This window comes from Gracilinanus agilis, chromosome 6, assembly GCF_016433145.1.
Source record: "Gracilinanus agilis isolate LMUSP501 chromosome 6, AgileGrace, whole genome shotgun sequence".
NCBI lineage: Eukaryota > Metazoa > Chordata > Mammalia > Didelphimorphia > Didelphidae > Gracilinanus > Gracilinanus agilis.
Genome location: NC_058135.1, coordinates 274,786,032 through 274,802,662, shown reverse-complemented (window position 1 = coordinate 274,802,662; position 16,631 = coordinate 274,786,032). Strand labels below are relative to the sequence as shown.

The 16,631-nt window shown below is 33.3% G+C and overlaps 2 protein-coding genes across 2 annotated transcripts; both read right to left on the bottom strand.

Annotated features, from left to right (window-relative positions):
• Positions 1-1,532: 1,532 nt before the first annotated feature.
• On the bottom strand, positions 1,533-2,468 carry LOC123252618 (olfactory receptor 4P4-like). Its single transcript, XM_044681890.1, has one exon. The coding sequence runs from the start codon at positions 2,466-2,468 to the stop codon at positions 1,533-1,535; it is 936 nt and encodes a 311-aa protein (XP_044537825.1).
• Positions 2,469-15,378: 12,910 nt separating this feature from the next.
• LOC123251897 (olfactory receptor 4P4-like) lies at positions 15,379-16,308 on the bottom strand. The gene has a single exon (XM_044681219.1). It carries the CDS (start codon positions 16,306-16,308, stop codon positions 15,379-15,381), a length of 930 nt encoding a protein of 309 aa, XP_044537154.1.
• Between the last annotated feature and the right edge of the window lie 323 nt (positions 16,309-16,631).

The window sequence follows — 16,631 nt, the reverse complement described above, 5'->3', positions numbered from 1 at the left end:
CTATTTTTGAAACAATCTCCTCAATTTCCTATGAATTGATAAAGTTTTGTTAGATTTAATATTTATTTATAGTAGAAAAACATATAATAAAACCCACAATTGCATGCAATGTATCGAATATGATAAAATACACATTCAAAAGAACTTTTAACCACCAATTACTCATTAGTTCTATTGTATTCTCAAAAACAGTGTTACATTTACTTCATCTATAACACCAAATAGAGTCTAGTACCAAGAATTTTCTCCATCTTTCAACAACAAAGAATAGTTTAAAATGTTATTTCAAGAAAGAATTCCTCTTTTATTTTCCTTACTATATTTTTACATTTGTTGCTGAGTTATCACTGTTAAGAATCTTTCCAGAATTAACAAAATAACAAATTCTCCAAAAGTCCTCTCCACAATGCTCCAGAACCCTTTTCACCCCGGAAGATCATCCTTTCTCCAAGGTTATCTCATTAAGGAATATTATTCAACTTCAAAAGATTTTTTCAACCTTTATGATCATTATGTACCTGGCTCCTTCCTTTAATTGGTCAGTTGCTCCTGGAAACATTTTTAAAGTAAAATCTCCAAACTAGCCTGTTTTATTTTTAAATATTCTTCTTAGAGTCCCTCCTGATAATCTAGATATTTTTTCCCCACTATTCTTTCTTGAGTTACCTCTAACAGCCCCATATTTCCAGCTCCCTTTTATGTGTTCTCATCTGCCAACAGAAAGCAAACTCCTTGAATGCAGGCTATATTTCTTTATTTCTTGCAATTTTATTCCTATAGTTTCACATAATGCCTGGATTTTTTTTTTTGGTAAGAACTTAATAAAAGCAACTTGCATTGTCTTGCATTTTCTTAACTTGCCTTGCCTCAGTTAAATTGTCTTCTCATAGTCACATAAAAAGTGATGTTTAAACTGTATAATAATAGTAGCTATAGTTTACAATAATCGACCACTCATAATTTCTCTATCCTAGGTACACACATATACACATATAATATGTATGCACACATTAATTATGTATATATGATAGCAAAATTTTGTATGCAAATATGCACTGTCATATATAACTATAAACATGCTAAATATTTACCAACCATATATTTATATATTTTTGTAATTAGATAATCAATATATAGATATAAATTCATATTTTACTTTAATGGAACCAAACTGGTATATTAAATTAAAAGTAATAACACATGATGTCTATTATTGACCTGATGTATGATTACATTTGATATGACATCCCCAAAATAATGAAATGCAGAGAGGAAGGGAAAATAAAAACAATAAAAAAGAACAAAAAATGATTAGGGAAATCATAGTTTCAGCACAACTTATTTTCAATTAATTTTTCCCTTGGGATGTATTTTCCCCATCATGTACACAGGAAACCCTGTCAACTTGCCTTCCCACACAGTTTTTAGGTTTTTTGAGGATAACATCTTAGAGGTTTCCTCTAACAGAATCAAATTGTCAAATTCAGAACCTTTCCCATCCACCAGCTAGTCCCAGAGATCATTCAATCTAACTAATTTAGATTTCCTTTTCTAAAAGCCTTTGGACACCATACTTTTCTCATGGCATTTTTCATTTCAGTATTTCTCAGAGTATATATTAAGGGGTTGAACATGGGAGCAATAATGGTATAAAACAGAGCTAGCACTTTATCCTCTGGGTAGCTGGTAGGAGGTCGAAGGTAGGAAAATATTGATGGTCCAAAAAATAAAATGACAACTGTGACATGAGACCCACAGGTGGAGAGAGCTTTCCGCCGTCCTTCAGCAGAATGTGTCCTTAATGTATATAATATAATGACATATGAAGCAAGTAAGACCACAAATGTCACCAAAGCAAACAGTCCTGAATTGGCTACAACTAGAACACCCGTGATGTAAGTATCTGTGCAGGCAATTTTCATTAAGGGAAAAATGTCACAGAAATAGTGGTCAATTTCATTGGGACCACAGAAGGGTAAGTGGAGGGTCATGGCTAACTGTGGAAAGGAATGAGCAGCCCCACCAGCCCAAGCAGCTAAAACAATGAGATTGCATTTCTTTTTGCTCATGATTACCATGTAGTGCAGGGGTTTGCAGATGGCAACATAGCGGTCAAAGGCCATTGCAGTCAGGATGAAGACCTCGATAATGCCAAAGAAGTGCATAATAAAGACTTGAAGCATACAAGAATGATAAGAAATGGTCCTTTTTGAAGTTAACAGGTCCCCAATCAGTTTGGGTGTAACACTAGAAGTATAGCATATATCCATAGAAGACAAGTGACTGAGGAAGTAATACAATGGTTGGTGGAAAAGAGTACTACAATAGATGGAAATGAGGATGAGGAGGTTCCCCAACAAGAGTATAACATAGCATAATAAGAAAAGAACAAAACAAAACATCTGTATATTGTGGTCATAGGAAAGTCCCAAGAGAATGAATTCTGTGGTGTTGACCATATTTCCCATGTGGCTATTGTTGCAGAGTATTCAAGGATTAGTTATATATCTGGAATAGGAACAAAAGAATCATGTGAGTTCTAGAAATTTTCCATGAAATTTATTTTATTATAATTTTTTAATAATTATAATTCATTGGATCAAGAATGCTACACTATTGAGAAAATGAAATGCAGTGACTATTTTTAGACATACATATATTATTCCTCTTAACTCTGCTTCCCTTTATTTTTATTTTTTTAAACTCTTACCTTCCTAAGACAGAAGAGCACCAAGGGTTAGGCAATGGAGACTAAGCGACTTCCTCAGGGTCACATAGTAAGACAATATCCTAGGACATATTTAAACCCAGGTCCTTCCAATTCCAGATCTTGTGCCCTAATCACTATACCACTTGACTGCTCCTCTCTTTATTATTAGAATATGCTATAGAGCCCCTACCTCTCATCCATATTTTTCATACATTTTCATTTAAATATTATCTTAAATACAATAAACATTAACTCATTTATGATTAAGGAAGTTACAGATAATAAGGATGTCATGATATTTGTTTCCTGTTGATTTAATTGCTTTAATTTTAATTTTATTTTAAAATTTAATTTAATTTAATAATCAATTTAATATGCTTTTCCATTGAAATAGAGTTATGATGGCATTCATTTCTAGATTCAAGGGAAAAAAATTAGCCCTATACAATGGACTAAAGTAGAGGAAATAAATATAAAATACGTGCTTTAAAATATTTATGTTTAAAGCAAAAAATGAATCTTTGTGAGATCTGAATTTCTTCTAGAAAATTTTTGACAAACATGTCTACCAGAAGATTATAATTAGAAGAATTCATGATTGTTTAAATGACCATATTCAAAAAACAGTCATTAATGGTGTATGCTAATTTGGACTAAGGCTTCCAGAGGAGGAACATATTTATGAATGATTTGGATAAATCTACAGAGGGCCTGTTTATTGTATTGAAAGAAAAAATGAAATGATGAGGGATAATTCCCCTCTTGAAAAACAAACCACAATAAAAAAATCAATATGAAAACTCTTGAATGAAAAATAAAGCAATATTTCAACTAAAAAAGTAAAATCCTAACACATGGATTCAAATACTATTATCTTAAGTATACAATGAGGGGGAGAGTATAAAATCTGTGCAGTTTGAAAAAAGACAAAACAAATTTAATGAGATATAATATCATTTTGCCATATTTGTAGAGACAGATTACTAATTTCAGAATGGTTGAAAATGAGAAAGAAAATCTCCTTTTTTTTGGAAGGGACTTTCATCCTATTCTTCTGAAAAGCTAAAATTTTCCTCAAACTCTGATCAAATTTTTTCTTAATTTTTCTTCACATTAACTATTTGTTGTCATAACTCTTTTTTTCCCTTTCTTTTCCTTCCTTCCACTCTTTCTTTATATTCTTCAGTCATTCATTCCTCCCTATTTCATTCTCCATGTTTCTCTAAGGCTGCTATTCAATTTCTTCATATTAAATGTGGCCTGACTACACTATTCCTACCGCAATCCAACCTCCTTTGGAATCTTAAGGAAAATAATTAAAGATGTGCGTAGATGAATGTTATATGATAGATGATAGTTAGGGAGGCAATACCTACAAACATAGGTAGATAGAGGTTTGAATGAATTGAATGGATTGATAAATATGAAGGAAGAAATATAACCTACTTGATATAAGTGAATTTATAAAAATTACTTACTTCTTTCCTACTAATATAAGAATAAAGAGTACTTTTGTAAGGACCTAATCCAAATTGTACCTAAAAAATAACCCTCTGTAATGTCCCTAACAAGTTTTTTTTTTCTATAATTCTTGCTTGAAGACCTGCAGGAATGGAAAACTTACCCCTCTTATTTGGAGTCCATAAAACTTAAAGACAGCACTCGTATTTATGAAGTTTGTCCTCACTTGAAATCTTCATCTTTTCCACTTTTTTCTTTCACTTATATTTTTTAAATTTGTAGTGAAGCAAAAAAGATTCAAGAGCGCTTGGCCCCCAGAATTTATATCCATTACATTATAATTCCGTAGTTGAATTCCTTATTTCTCTAAACTATGAAAATAAGAACATAAATGCAAATTTTCTCTTTTTCATAAAAATAAGAATATTCAAAGAAATTTACAGTTAATGAAAAACAAAACTCAGTGATTATTCCATTGAGTTCTTTTTGTATATCTTACATCAGTCACAAAGTAGAGCAGAGTTGAAGTCATATTTGTAGTCTTTTTAATATCAGAGATGCCATATGACTACTGGCTAAAATATAATCTCTTAAAATTCACTACTAGATAGAACAGAAGCCTGAAAATACATGATTAGACTGATGCTTGGTTGTTAATCCTTAAACTCCTCAGTTCTCTAGGGAAAGAGATTTCTATGCTAATTGGTAATAATCATGTATAATAGCCAAGTCTGACTTTATCTACCCATCAACTCCTCCTTTTTCTTAATACATATTATAATAATAAATCTAAGTTAAATGCACTGTTTTATAAACCAGAAATTTACAGAGATCGATTTATGAAAATCTTTCAAAGGAGAACTTATAATATGGTTTACAATTTTGAGAAAATTCAAGCATCTGAGCACAATGAGAATTGAGAATGCGTAGTTCATTCCGCTGGAAAGATGGTTAGGACTCGACCAGAAAAAAAAAAATTACACATGTTTGTACTCAGAATTAAAGATGATCTATTTCAAGATTTTAAAGAAAAATATATTCAAGCTTCACCTCTATAATACTCCTGTCTGAAGAAGTTAAGGAAAATAAAAATATAAAGAAAATCTCATCAGAGAACAGAAATATTTATAAGACTGAGAAACTTAATAAATGAAGATCCCAAAGGAATTTGGAAACAGGTTCTGTAAATTACATGGTCCTAGGCCAACTGTATTTCCCCTTGGGTATGTCAGCAATAGCCTACTAACATCATTTTGCAAAATAGAAATTGAACTATATTAAGAAAGAGACAAACTGGGTTCTAATTCCAGCTAACTTACTTAGTATATGCATTACCTTGATGAAACCTCTAACTCTTTCCTATTTTAGACCTTGTATACGTCTATTTCCATTTTTCGTAAGATGTAGAGAAGATAATGATAAACAGAATATAAAAGGGACCATTTGAATTACATGAAAATAAGACACTGAGAAGGCTGCCAATTCTTATATTGGTTCTTATTTCTTTTACAAGAAGAATGACAAATGGATTTACATAGAAACAACAAAAATGATAAATCAGAACTAATAAATGAGATCTCTAATGTGGTGCCATAACTGACTTGCAATAGTATGTGTTAGAAACCAGTTCTAAATATTAGTAGGGTTCTAGTTTCACTATGCCACATTGCTTTTTTGTTATGTTAAAGATTGGGGTTCAATGTCAAGGATCAGAAATCTTCTGACCCCAAACACTGAAAAGGAGTGAAATAGTTAAGTAATATAAACATAATTATGGAAAAAGTTATACTGATATTAATGAATTCATTATCTTATTTGATACTCATAACAAGCATGTTGGGTTGGTAGAATATTATGTTATCCATTTCATGTTTCAGAAAACTGAGACACACAGATCAAATGACATGCTACTCATCATAATAATGCAAAGTAGAAATGAAAATTAAAATCATTCCATTTGATTCTTTTTTAAGGCATATAGTCCTAAGAATACCACAAAGGTTTCTTAGAGAAAAAATTCTATCCTAGAATAGGGAGGTCTACTGAAGTAAATTATGGACACCCTGATTTGGAAAACAGTGCAACAATAGAAAATACTTTGGAATATGTGGTCAGAACAAAACCAAATTCAGTAACCTCCTCACATGCTCCTTGATCTTCAATTATGGCTGGTGCCAGATGTATTTGCAACTTGGCTAAACACTGATGTTGTTTGGAGAGGAAGTATTAGTAAAGCAAGGAAAATGCCCTTTTGAATTAGAATGATCAGAGCCTGAGATTAACCTTACACCTCCCTTTACTTGTATGGGAAAGGTAATGGGGGAGCTCAAGTGAAGAATGAACCATACCTGAATAAGAAAGGAGCCTCCAACCTACCACTGTAATGTCAATCTCTTATGACATCTGAAAATAGTTTTAAATATAGAGGCAACTATGTAGCACAGTGGGCAGAGTGCCAGGCCTGGAGTCAGAAAGACCTGTTTTCAAATCTGCCTTCAGATAATTTTTAGATGTGTGATCTTGGACAAGTCACTTAACATTAAGTCTAGCTCCTGCTACTAATCTTTCTTTTAGAATTAGTAGTAAAAAAGAAAGTAATGATTAAAAATATTTCTTAATAGACATATGATATGTTCCTTTTTGTCTGAAATTTTTGTATGTCCAGAAATAGTCATGGGTATCAATCATGGAAAAATTTTGCTGCTAATTCAACTCTCCTAATAGATTTCCTGTTTAGGGCATTCAATTATTATTCCTTGTGCACTTTGACATGTGGTCTTTTATACCAAACAAGGAACATATTGTAAAACAGAAGATGAAAGGAAGTATTTTAATTACATGAAAATGAAAAAATAAGATAAAATGAACTTGTCCACATACCAAACCAAATCATCTAAAATTTAAAGAGACACAGAGTTTTTCACAAATTTATAATTTCTAAAGGGTCAAAGTAACTGATTAAAATTATTTTTAAATTTGCCAATTGGTAAATAGTCATGAAGTTTACTAAGAAAAAAAGATAAGCTATGAATTGCCATATGAAATAATTCTCTATATTGTTAATAATTATAAGAAAGAAATAAAAATTTTATGAGGCTTCATCTCATTGCATTGTCTAATTTTACAACAAAAGTAAAATATCAAATGTGGGGAGAAAACCTAATTCAGAGAACCAAGAATCTTGATACAAAGTAGTTGTGATGGTGATTTATACCCAGCCAATCTGAAAAAAAAAAACAACACACAATTGGGTATAATGCTCCAAACTAACAGAATTGTTCATATTGCATGACTTTGTGGAAGCACTACTACATACAAAATTTTTTGAAAAAGGGGACTGCCTGTACAAAAATATTTATATAAGTTCATTTTTTGTAGTAAAGCACCAGCAATTTATAGAGATGTTCAAAGTTGTGGAATAATTAAGCAAATTGCAGAGTCTTCATATAAGGTAATTCTGCTGAGCTATAAAAAATGATAAAAGGAACCTCTTTATTGAAAATATGGGAAGAACTCTATGAGTTGATGAAGATTCACGTGTACAATTTACAACAATAATAATGCTATAGACATAAACAACTGTAAAAGATATGAAATAAACTTTGATAAACCTGATGACCCAATGTAATTATAAAAGGCCTATGATGAGGTACACCATTCATCTTCTGTCTGAAAAGTGAAGCATACAGGATTGAAATTAAGATTCTTTTGTTCCTTTTAGACCATTATGGGACTTTTTATCATTATGGGACAAATATATGCATATTTGTTATGAGTTTGCTTTTCTTGGTCCCTCCCACCCCCACTACAAGAAGAGTGAGGAATTGAAAATAGATTTTTAAATAGAATTTTTAAAAAAAGGTCTATCACATCAAGAATGTACACCTTTCTATCTTTCACCTCATAGAACTCCCAGCATCCTTCAAACTAATAACAATGTTTAAAATCAACATAATACTTCCTTGACACCTTAGGTTTTTTGAAAGACAGGAAGCATTTATTAAGTGATCTCCACATCAGATATATGGTTTTTTTTGTTTTTTTTTTTATCCTGGGACTCCATTCTAGGAGCATAGGGCCACAACCAGTAGGCAATGGGTCACACAGTCGCTCAGGGTCACCCAGCTGGGAAGTGTCCGAGCCCGGATTTGAACCTAGGACCTTTCGTCTCTAGGCCTGGCTCTCAATCCATTGAGCTAGCCCAGCTGTCCCTACTTTAGGTTGCAGTTTCTTTAGCAGATGTAGTTTTTACAGGGTGGGGTTGCTAGCCTCATGCCCAACCCTCCTCCTTTTTCATCCGGGCTAGGGACCATCCTTGGCCCAGGAGTGGTAAGGGTGGGCAATAGGGGTCAAGTGACTTGCCCAAGGTCACACAGCTGGAAGTGTCCGAGGCCGGACTTGAACCTAGGACCTCCAGTCTCTAGGCCTGGCTCTCAATCCACTGAGCCACCCAGCTGCCCCCAGATATATGTAGGTACATGGAAAAAAATTTACAGTGTTATGGGGAATTGTAGAAGATAGTATTGAACTAGAGTTGACAGAAGGAAGGGAGTTTTTTGCTGAGGAGCCAGGAAGTGAGAGGGAAGTTCTCAGAACCCTGAATTAGAATTCTGAGGAGGATAACTTCCATCAAAGAGTTGGGTTTGAACTGGAGAGAAGGAAGCATCTTCTAAACACAGCTTTGGCCTCCTGGTGACTTTTCCCCTTGTTTTTGAGAAAAATCAGCTTGTTCCCAGATATCTATTTGATCCCTGACTTGAATACAACACCTGAAGAAGTCTCAAGAAGAAATTTCCAGCAATTGACCTGAACTGCTTAGTTTACCTTGATGGGCTGTGATCTCACCAAGTTGTTCTGCTCACTTCACTTCACTTCATTTTTTGCTTTGTTCATGTAAGTCTTTCCAGGTTTTTCTGAAAACTTCCTGCTCATATATCTTTTAGCACAACAGTATTCAATGACATTCATATAACATAATTTGTTCAGCCCTTCCCAAAATGATGGGCATCCCCTCAGTTTTCAATTCTTTGCCAACATAAAAGAACTGCTAAGAATATTTTTGTAAATAAAGGTATGTTTCTATTTAAAAATATCTCTTTGGTATGTAGACCTAGTAACAGTATTGTTGCATTAAGGAAAATGTAGTTTTATATTCTTTTGGATATAGTTTCAAATTTCTCTCTAAAATGGTTGAATCAATTTACAACTCGACCTAAATTACATTAGTGTCCCTAGTTTTTTTGCATCCCATCTGACAATTGACATTTTCCTTTTTTGTCTCATTAGCCAATCTGATAGGTATAACATGGTGCCTCAAAATTGGTTTAATTTGCCTTTTCCCTCCAGTAATAGCAATTTTTAAAACTATAAATAGCCTTGAGTCCTTTTTCTGAAATCTACCTGTTCATATCCTTAAGGATTTGTCAATTGGGGAATGATTGGACAGTTTTTTTAAGATATTTTCTTCAGTATTTTTGTGCCTCCTTTACCAAGTTGCTGAATGTTTTTTCATGATTTTCCTATATCACTCTCATTTTCCCCCAATTTTTCTTCTCTCCTTTTTATTTGATTTTTAAAATCATACTTCAACTCCTCCCTTAATTCTTTTTGTTCTTGAAACAAATTCATAGTTTTTGGAGACTTGTGCAGCAGTATTGACCTTGTTGTTTTCTTCTTAGTTTTGTTTTGTCTTCTGTTACCAAAACAGCTTTCTATGTTGTTTCTTTTTTAGTTGTTTTGCTTATTTTCCAGTCTTATCCTTTTTTATTCTATTTAAACTATTAAAATTGGACATTGGACTTTGTAATTGTGGTGCTGACAAGTTCCAAGCTTCAGGTTCTTTGTTCAGTTACCTTAAGAACTAGCTTTGGGGTCTATAAACTTTCTGTTCTTTTGAGGTGTTATGATGTAATAAAAGACATGTTTAATACTCTCCTGACCTGTTCTCTGGCCTGGGGATAACTAAAAGCTCTCTTTTATACATTGGAACTATGCCCAGGATCCCCTGTTCCCCTGTGGCCCCAAGTGCTAGTATGTGCTAATGCTCCTTTTCACATTATTATAGAAAAGCAGATAGCTGGATCTGTGTAGGAGCAATATAACAAATGTCCTGCATCTAGGGCCAGCAAAGGGATCTTTCTTTCTGAGCAAATGTTCAAACCCCCTTCCCATCTGTGAGTGAGAGCTTCAGAAGCTTTTACTGCAGATTCAGCTGCCTCTGAAGCCTGTTGCTATGGTGGGACCTGCCTTGGTGTGTTGCTTTGTGCTTGACTTCCACCCCAGTTCATTAGATTTTTGATACCAGCCTTCTAAGTTGTTTGGGGCCAAAAATTTATCCCACCCTGCCTTTTCTGTAGGGTTATGGTGCTCCAGAAATTATTTTGAGGTGCAATATCATAGTTCTTCTGAGAGTAATTTGGTAGAGAAAAGATGAGCCTCTTTACCTTGTTCTTCATTTTAGCTCTGTCCCTAACCATTGCATTTTTAATAGGCACTATAAGAAATGGGAGCTGTGTGTGTGTGTGTGTGTGTGTGTGTGTTTTATTACAAAAAACTTCAATGCCTTTCTTGAGCAGAGCTTTTTCCCCAAACTCTTACTTTCTATCAGAATTGATATTAAGTATCTGTTCCAAGGTAGTAGAATGATACTGGCCAGGTAATGAAGATTGACTGAGTTACCCAGCATCACAAATTAGGAAGTGTGTGAGGCAAAATGTGAACCCAGGACCTCTTTCTCCAGGCCTGGCTCTCTATCAAGTGGGCCTCTTAGCTGCCTCACAAGATGAAAATTCTTGAACATGTTCAAACTAAGGAGAAAATTTTCTAGCTTTGTTTTTTTTCTTTCCTGAAAGAAAAGGAAAGCCACCTGAATCATATTTAATTTTATTTATTTATTTAAGATATTTTACCATGGTTACATGATTCATGATTCTCCCCCTTCACTCCCCACTCTCAGAGCTGACAAGCAATTCCACTGGGTTTTACATGTATGCTTGTTCAAAATCTATTTCCATATTATTCATATTTGTAATAGAGTGATCTTTTAATGCCAAAACCCAAATCACATCCCAATTGAACCACATGATCAATTTTTCTTCTGCTTTTCTGGTCCCACAGTTCTTTCTCTGAATGTCAATACTGTTCTTTCTCCTAAGTTCCTCTGAATTGTCCTAGATCATTGCATTGCTACTAGTAGAAAAGTCCAGTACATTTGATTGTGCTGAACCATATATTAATGGAAGGATTTCATCACTGTTTGACTTAAATTGGCAGTCATTTTTGCAATTACTTTAAACTACATGAATTAAATAAATTTTAACTTCATTTTTCAAGAATTTAGGATGTGTGTATATATATGTTTATAAATATATATATTTACTCAACTCTGATATGGGAAAAAAAAATTCCAAAAGACACACAAAGTTTCAAATCCTGAAGGAAGAACTTTATCAAGTTGAAGAGAAAATAGAAAATTCTTTGTAAACTTCTTCAAAAATAATAATCTGTGTAACATATGATACTCCATTGATTTATACAAATAAAACTTTTATTCTTAATAACATTAAAAGTTATTCATGAGTTTAGAATAATTTTCTCTCTTGTTTTGCTATAAACATTATCAACTTCAAAACAAATGGTTGGGTCAAAATAAAAAAACAAAAATACAATATGAGTGAATTTCAATCCAAAGCTTTGGAAAATTACGTTGATTTTAGAGAAGAACTGATCAATGCCTTTATAAATCAAACAATGAAAACAAAATATCTATTTGATGTATATTTTATATCTATACATATGTATATTTACACAATTAAATATATTCATACACACACAGACACACACACACATATATATACAAATATGTGTATTGCATGTTATATATTTCTGATCTGAAAGTTTCTACTTTTGTATCTGAAAACAAACAAAAATGATTTTATGCCTGATGTTACATACATGTTTCCAGGTCAAAGACAACTCCACATTTTTGGATTCTATTCCTAGACTATCAAAACCAGTCTTCACATTGCTACATGATTAAAAAATAAAATTGAACTTTAACTTGCCTGCATTTAAACAAATTGTCAAATTATTTAATATGTTAATAAAACATAATTTGATATAAACACTTACATTTTAAGATAATTATTTCACTATAATTTTACATTTTATTTCATGAGTTTGAAAACATTATTTTAAGAATCCATAGGCTTTGATATGCTGTTAGTAAAAGTCATTTTGGAAACAAAAAGTAAGAACTCCTGCAATGGAACCTAAAGGAAGTAATAATAGGATCATAGACCTAAAAGAAGAATGTTTCTAGCAAATAATCTAGTTCAAACTGTAATTTAACCTGTGTAGTACATGAGTCTAAGAGAATCCAAAGCTGCAGAGGAGTTAGAAACCAGAACCTAATTCAAACAGATTCCATGGTTCCAAGTTCAATGTCCTTTCCATAGTATCAAATGAATAACCCAGATAAAGAAGTATAACATGGTTCTAATTCAATGTCTGTCAAGATAGATTTATCTCAAAATTCCAGTGCTTGAACCACTTATCTTCTAGGAAGTGTATTTTATTTGCTGATGTGCACTGGTGCTATAGAAAATAGCTTAAAAAGAACTTTCATCCACTGACAGTTTCTGTGGAGAACCATAAATAAACAATTTAATCTGTAAATCCTATCAGATCCAGCTATAGCTGATGATTATAACTAATTGGTGACTCTTTCATTATTAAAAGTTTTCCTGTGTAATAAATCATTTTAATTTAAAGAAAAGGGGGAAATGTGTGGGAAGCCAATAAAAGAATAGATAAAAATCTGAGACTCCTCTTTTGACCCCTTTTGTGATCCTTGTTATTTCTTCTTGAAAAGTATTGTGGCCTTATTGAAAAGCTTTATGTTCCTAGCAAACCAGCATTTAAGAGATTAACATTCTTCCCCTTTGGTCAGAAATGCAGCCAAGGCCAAAACCTTAGTTTAGCTTGGGCATTTGCCCCTGATAAAAGTATTTTCAGACTTGGCTTGGTGATAACAAATATAGCTGAAAGTCCAGCCTGGTTCTTATTTTCACCTTGAAGCTTCTCAGCCTGTTGTATTGTCTATGTTAAAAATACATCTCTGTGTAGTTGTGGGAAACTATCCTTGTGCTTTTAGATGAAAGGGAATTTGAATTTCTTATATAATAAACTTGTGACTCAATAGCACTTTGGAAAAGCAGCTATGAGTTAACAGTCACGATCTACCATGTCTTGTTATTTCCTTATCAACTAAGCCATCCTTATCAGATTATCAGAGATGATAAATAGATCTCAAGAAGTTTCCCCACCAATAAAGTGCTGAATTAAACCTAATACATTCAGTATCCATATGGGAGACTAAAAAGGAATAAATGGAAATGTCATTAAATTATTCCATCACTGATTTATGTATAAATTAGCAGCTGGTGAACAGGAGACTTAGAGTGAAGAATAAATGGATAATTTTGGAACCTATTAAGCTTTATATTTACCTGCATAGATGGAAGAGGAAAATATTTCATTTGATTTTAATATATCGGTATGTTCAAAGAGCCTGCTCTTCGCTGGGGGGGGGGGTGTCTCTGGGTCTCTGGAGGTGGGATGGAATGGCGAAAATGAAAGTAAATTGAGTCAGAATGCAAGTGGAATTGCAGAGGCTGTTCTCTCTGGTGCCATCTGCTGATTTTTTATACCCTTTTTTCTTTATGATCTCATACAGGTGTTGATTTTCCCATACATTCAAAATAACATATTAACTTTTGAAATATCATATGATTGGCATTTATTAATTATCCTACTGTGGTTAAACAAAGAAACAAGCTTGTTCATAATTATTCGTTACAGAATGGCTTAGTTGGAACTTTATTATTTTCAGCCATCCATAAAGTACAAGAACATTATTTCCTAGTTAAGCATAATGGTTGATTATATTTTAACTAATTAAATTTTGCATATTCTTACTTTATACTATTCATACCTATCATTAATCAAGAAGATAGTTATGATAGTTGATTACATCAAATAAGATACAATAATATCACTCTGGTCCAAATTTTGTTCCCATTATTTCTTTCATTTTTCACTATTTTTAAAAGGTATGTTTGCTGTTCTTTCTGCTATAGGGTCAATAAGAATGCAGTTCTGGAAGGGTGATTCTGTGCTAATTTGTCATTTCCCTGTTTTCCTTGTGTTTCACTATTTCCTTGGTCTGTGGGAGTTTGGGAACAAACTCAGGCCAGGTACTTTCTTGCTGGAGAATTTAGAAACTTGCATTAACTCATGAACTGCTGCTTTATTGTGGGGCTGATTCTAGGGGAAGTTTCTCTATTATGGGGGATGATTTAGGACTTTATTTTGGGATAGTGAGTAGTCTGTGACTGTAGTTGTTCTTTCCACGAACCTACATTGCTTTCCTGTATCTCCTTGGGGCTAAATAAGGATACTGATTGCAATAGTTTCAATACAAGTGAATGCTACTGAGAAAAGAATCACATAGGGGAAAGTGAGTGAGAAATTTCTATCCTCCTGAAAACCTGCTTTGTGGGTTTCATCAGAGCTGGTGACGAGCTCTGCTAAATGTCTCGGACTTTGATGGCTTCCTTCAGGTATGTAAAGAACAATCAGAAAGTCCTTTGGAACCAAAGTAAAAAATAATTTCAGGAGATGTCATGTACCTATATATACATTAAATATATCATATGTATATAAACATGTAATTATATGTACACATGCACATAATTACATTAATGTTTTCCTCTGGCAAGAAAATCCTAAATGGGGTCACAGGGTCAAATATGACTGAATCAATTGAAAAATAAAAATGTATTTATCATTAATTTCATGTTTAATGTTAATGGAAATAAAATTGAATTTTTGATGGAAAGTAATATATTTTAAATATATATTATGTATGAGAAAATTGTGATGTAATAAAATTTTCAAAAAATGTACTACTTTAAAAAGAGAAGAAAAGCAATGTGTACTATACAAAAGCTTCACATTCATAATTGACCTCATTCAATAAATAATACATTAGATTTCCTTTTTTAATGTCACTACTCTCTCGCCAATTACCCTCCCTGCATACCAGGATTTATATTTTATAGAAACTTTTAATTCTAAGATAACATGAGAAAATTCAGCTTATTTTTCCTTCCATAAAATATCAGAGATAAATTAATCCATATGTTTTAGATTTCTTTTCCTCTTATCTTTTGACACCATACCTTTCTCATGGCATTTTTCATCTCAGTATTTCTCAGAGTGTAGATCAGAGGGTTGAACATTGGAGCAATGATAGTATAAAATAGAGCAAACACTTTATCCTCAGGGTAGGTGGTGGGAGGGCGAAGGTAGGAAAAAATTGCAGGGACAAAAAACAAAATGACAACCGTGAAATGAGACCCACAGGTAGAGAGAGCTTTCCGCCTCCCTTCAGCAGAATGTGTGCGTAGGGTCCATAATATAATGGCATAAGAAACAAATAATATCACAAAGATCCCAGAAGCAATTAGTCCTGAGCTGAGGACAGCAAGAACACCAATGTTGTAGGTGTCTGTGCAGGCAATTTTCAGTAAGGGGAAGATGTCACAGAAATAGTGATCGATTTCATTGGGGCCACAGAAGGGTAATTTAAGAGTCATGGACAATTGAGGAAGGGAGTGAACAGCTTCACCTGCCCAAGCTGCTAAAACAAGAAGGTTGCACTTTTTCCTGCTCATGATGACAACGTAATAGAGAGGTTTACAGATGGCAATATAGCGGTCAAAGGCCATTGCGGTCAGGATGAAGACCTCGATACAGCCAAAAAAGTGCATAGAGAAGAGTTGGAACATACAAAAACCATAGGAAATGGTTTTTCTCTCAGTTAACAAATCTGCAATTAATTTTGGTGTAACACTTGAAGTATAATAGATGTCCATAGAAGATAAGTGACTAAGGAAATAGTACATTGGTTGATGGAAAAGATGAGTAAAATGAATAGAGATGAGGATTATGAGGTTTCCCAAAATGAGACTAATATAACAGAATAAAAAGAGAATGAAACAAAATATCTGTATATTTTGGTCATAGGAAAGTCCAAAGAGAATGAATTGTGTGACATTGCCTTTAGCTTCCATTTTTTTTCTTTTGACACTTTATAATCAGGTTTGAATTCTATACCTGAAATGAGAAGAAATATTATTTTAGTGCAGGCATATTCATGTTGTAGAAACCAGAAAGAGTCAGAATTAAAAATCCAGACTCTTGTATAACATTATAGTGAAATAGGCTTGTCTGTAGGAATTTCTAACTTATAGAGCTTTGGCTTCCAGACCTCCCTGCCTTGTCTGAAGGAATTCCTTCTAGACCATCCCCTTTACCTGAAGGAATTCCTTTCAGACATTCCCACTTTTTCTGAAGGGACCGTCCACCTTCCAGACCTCTCCCCTGTTGGACCATC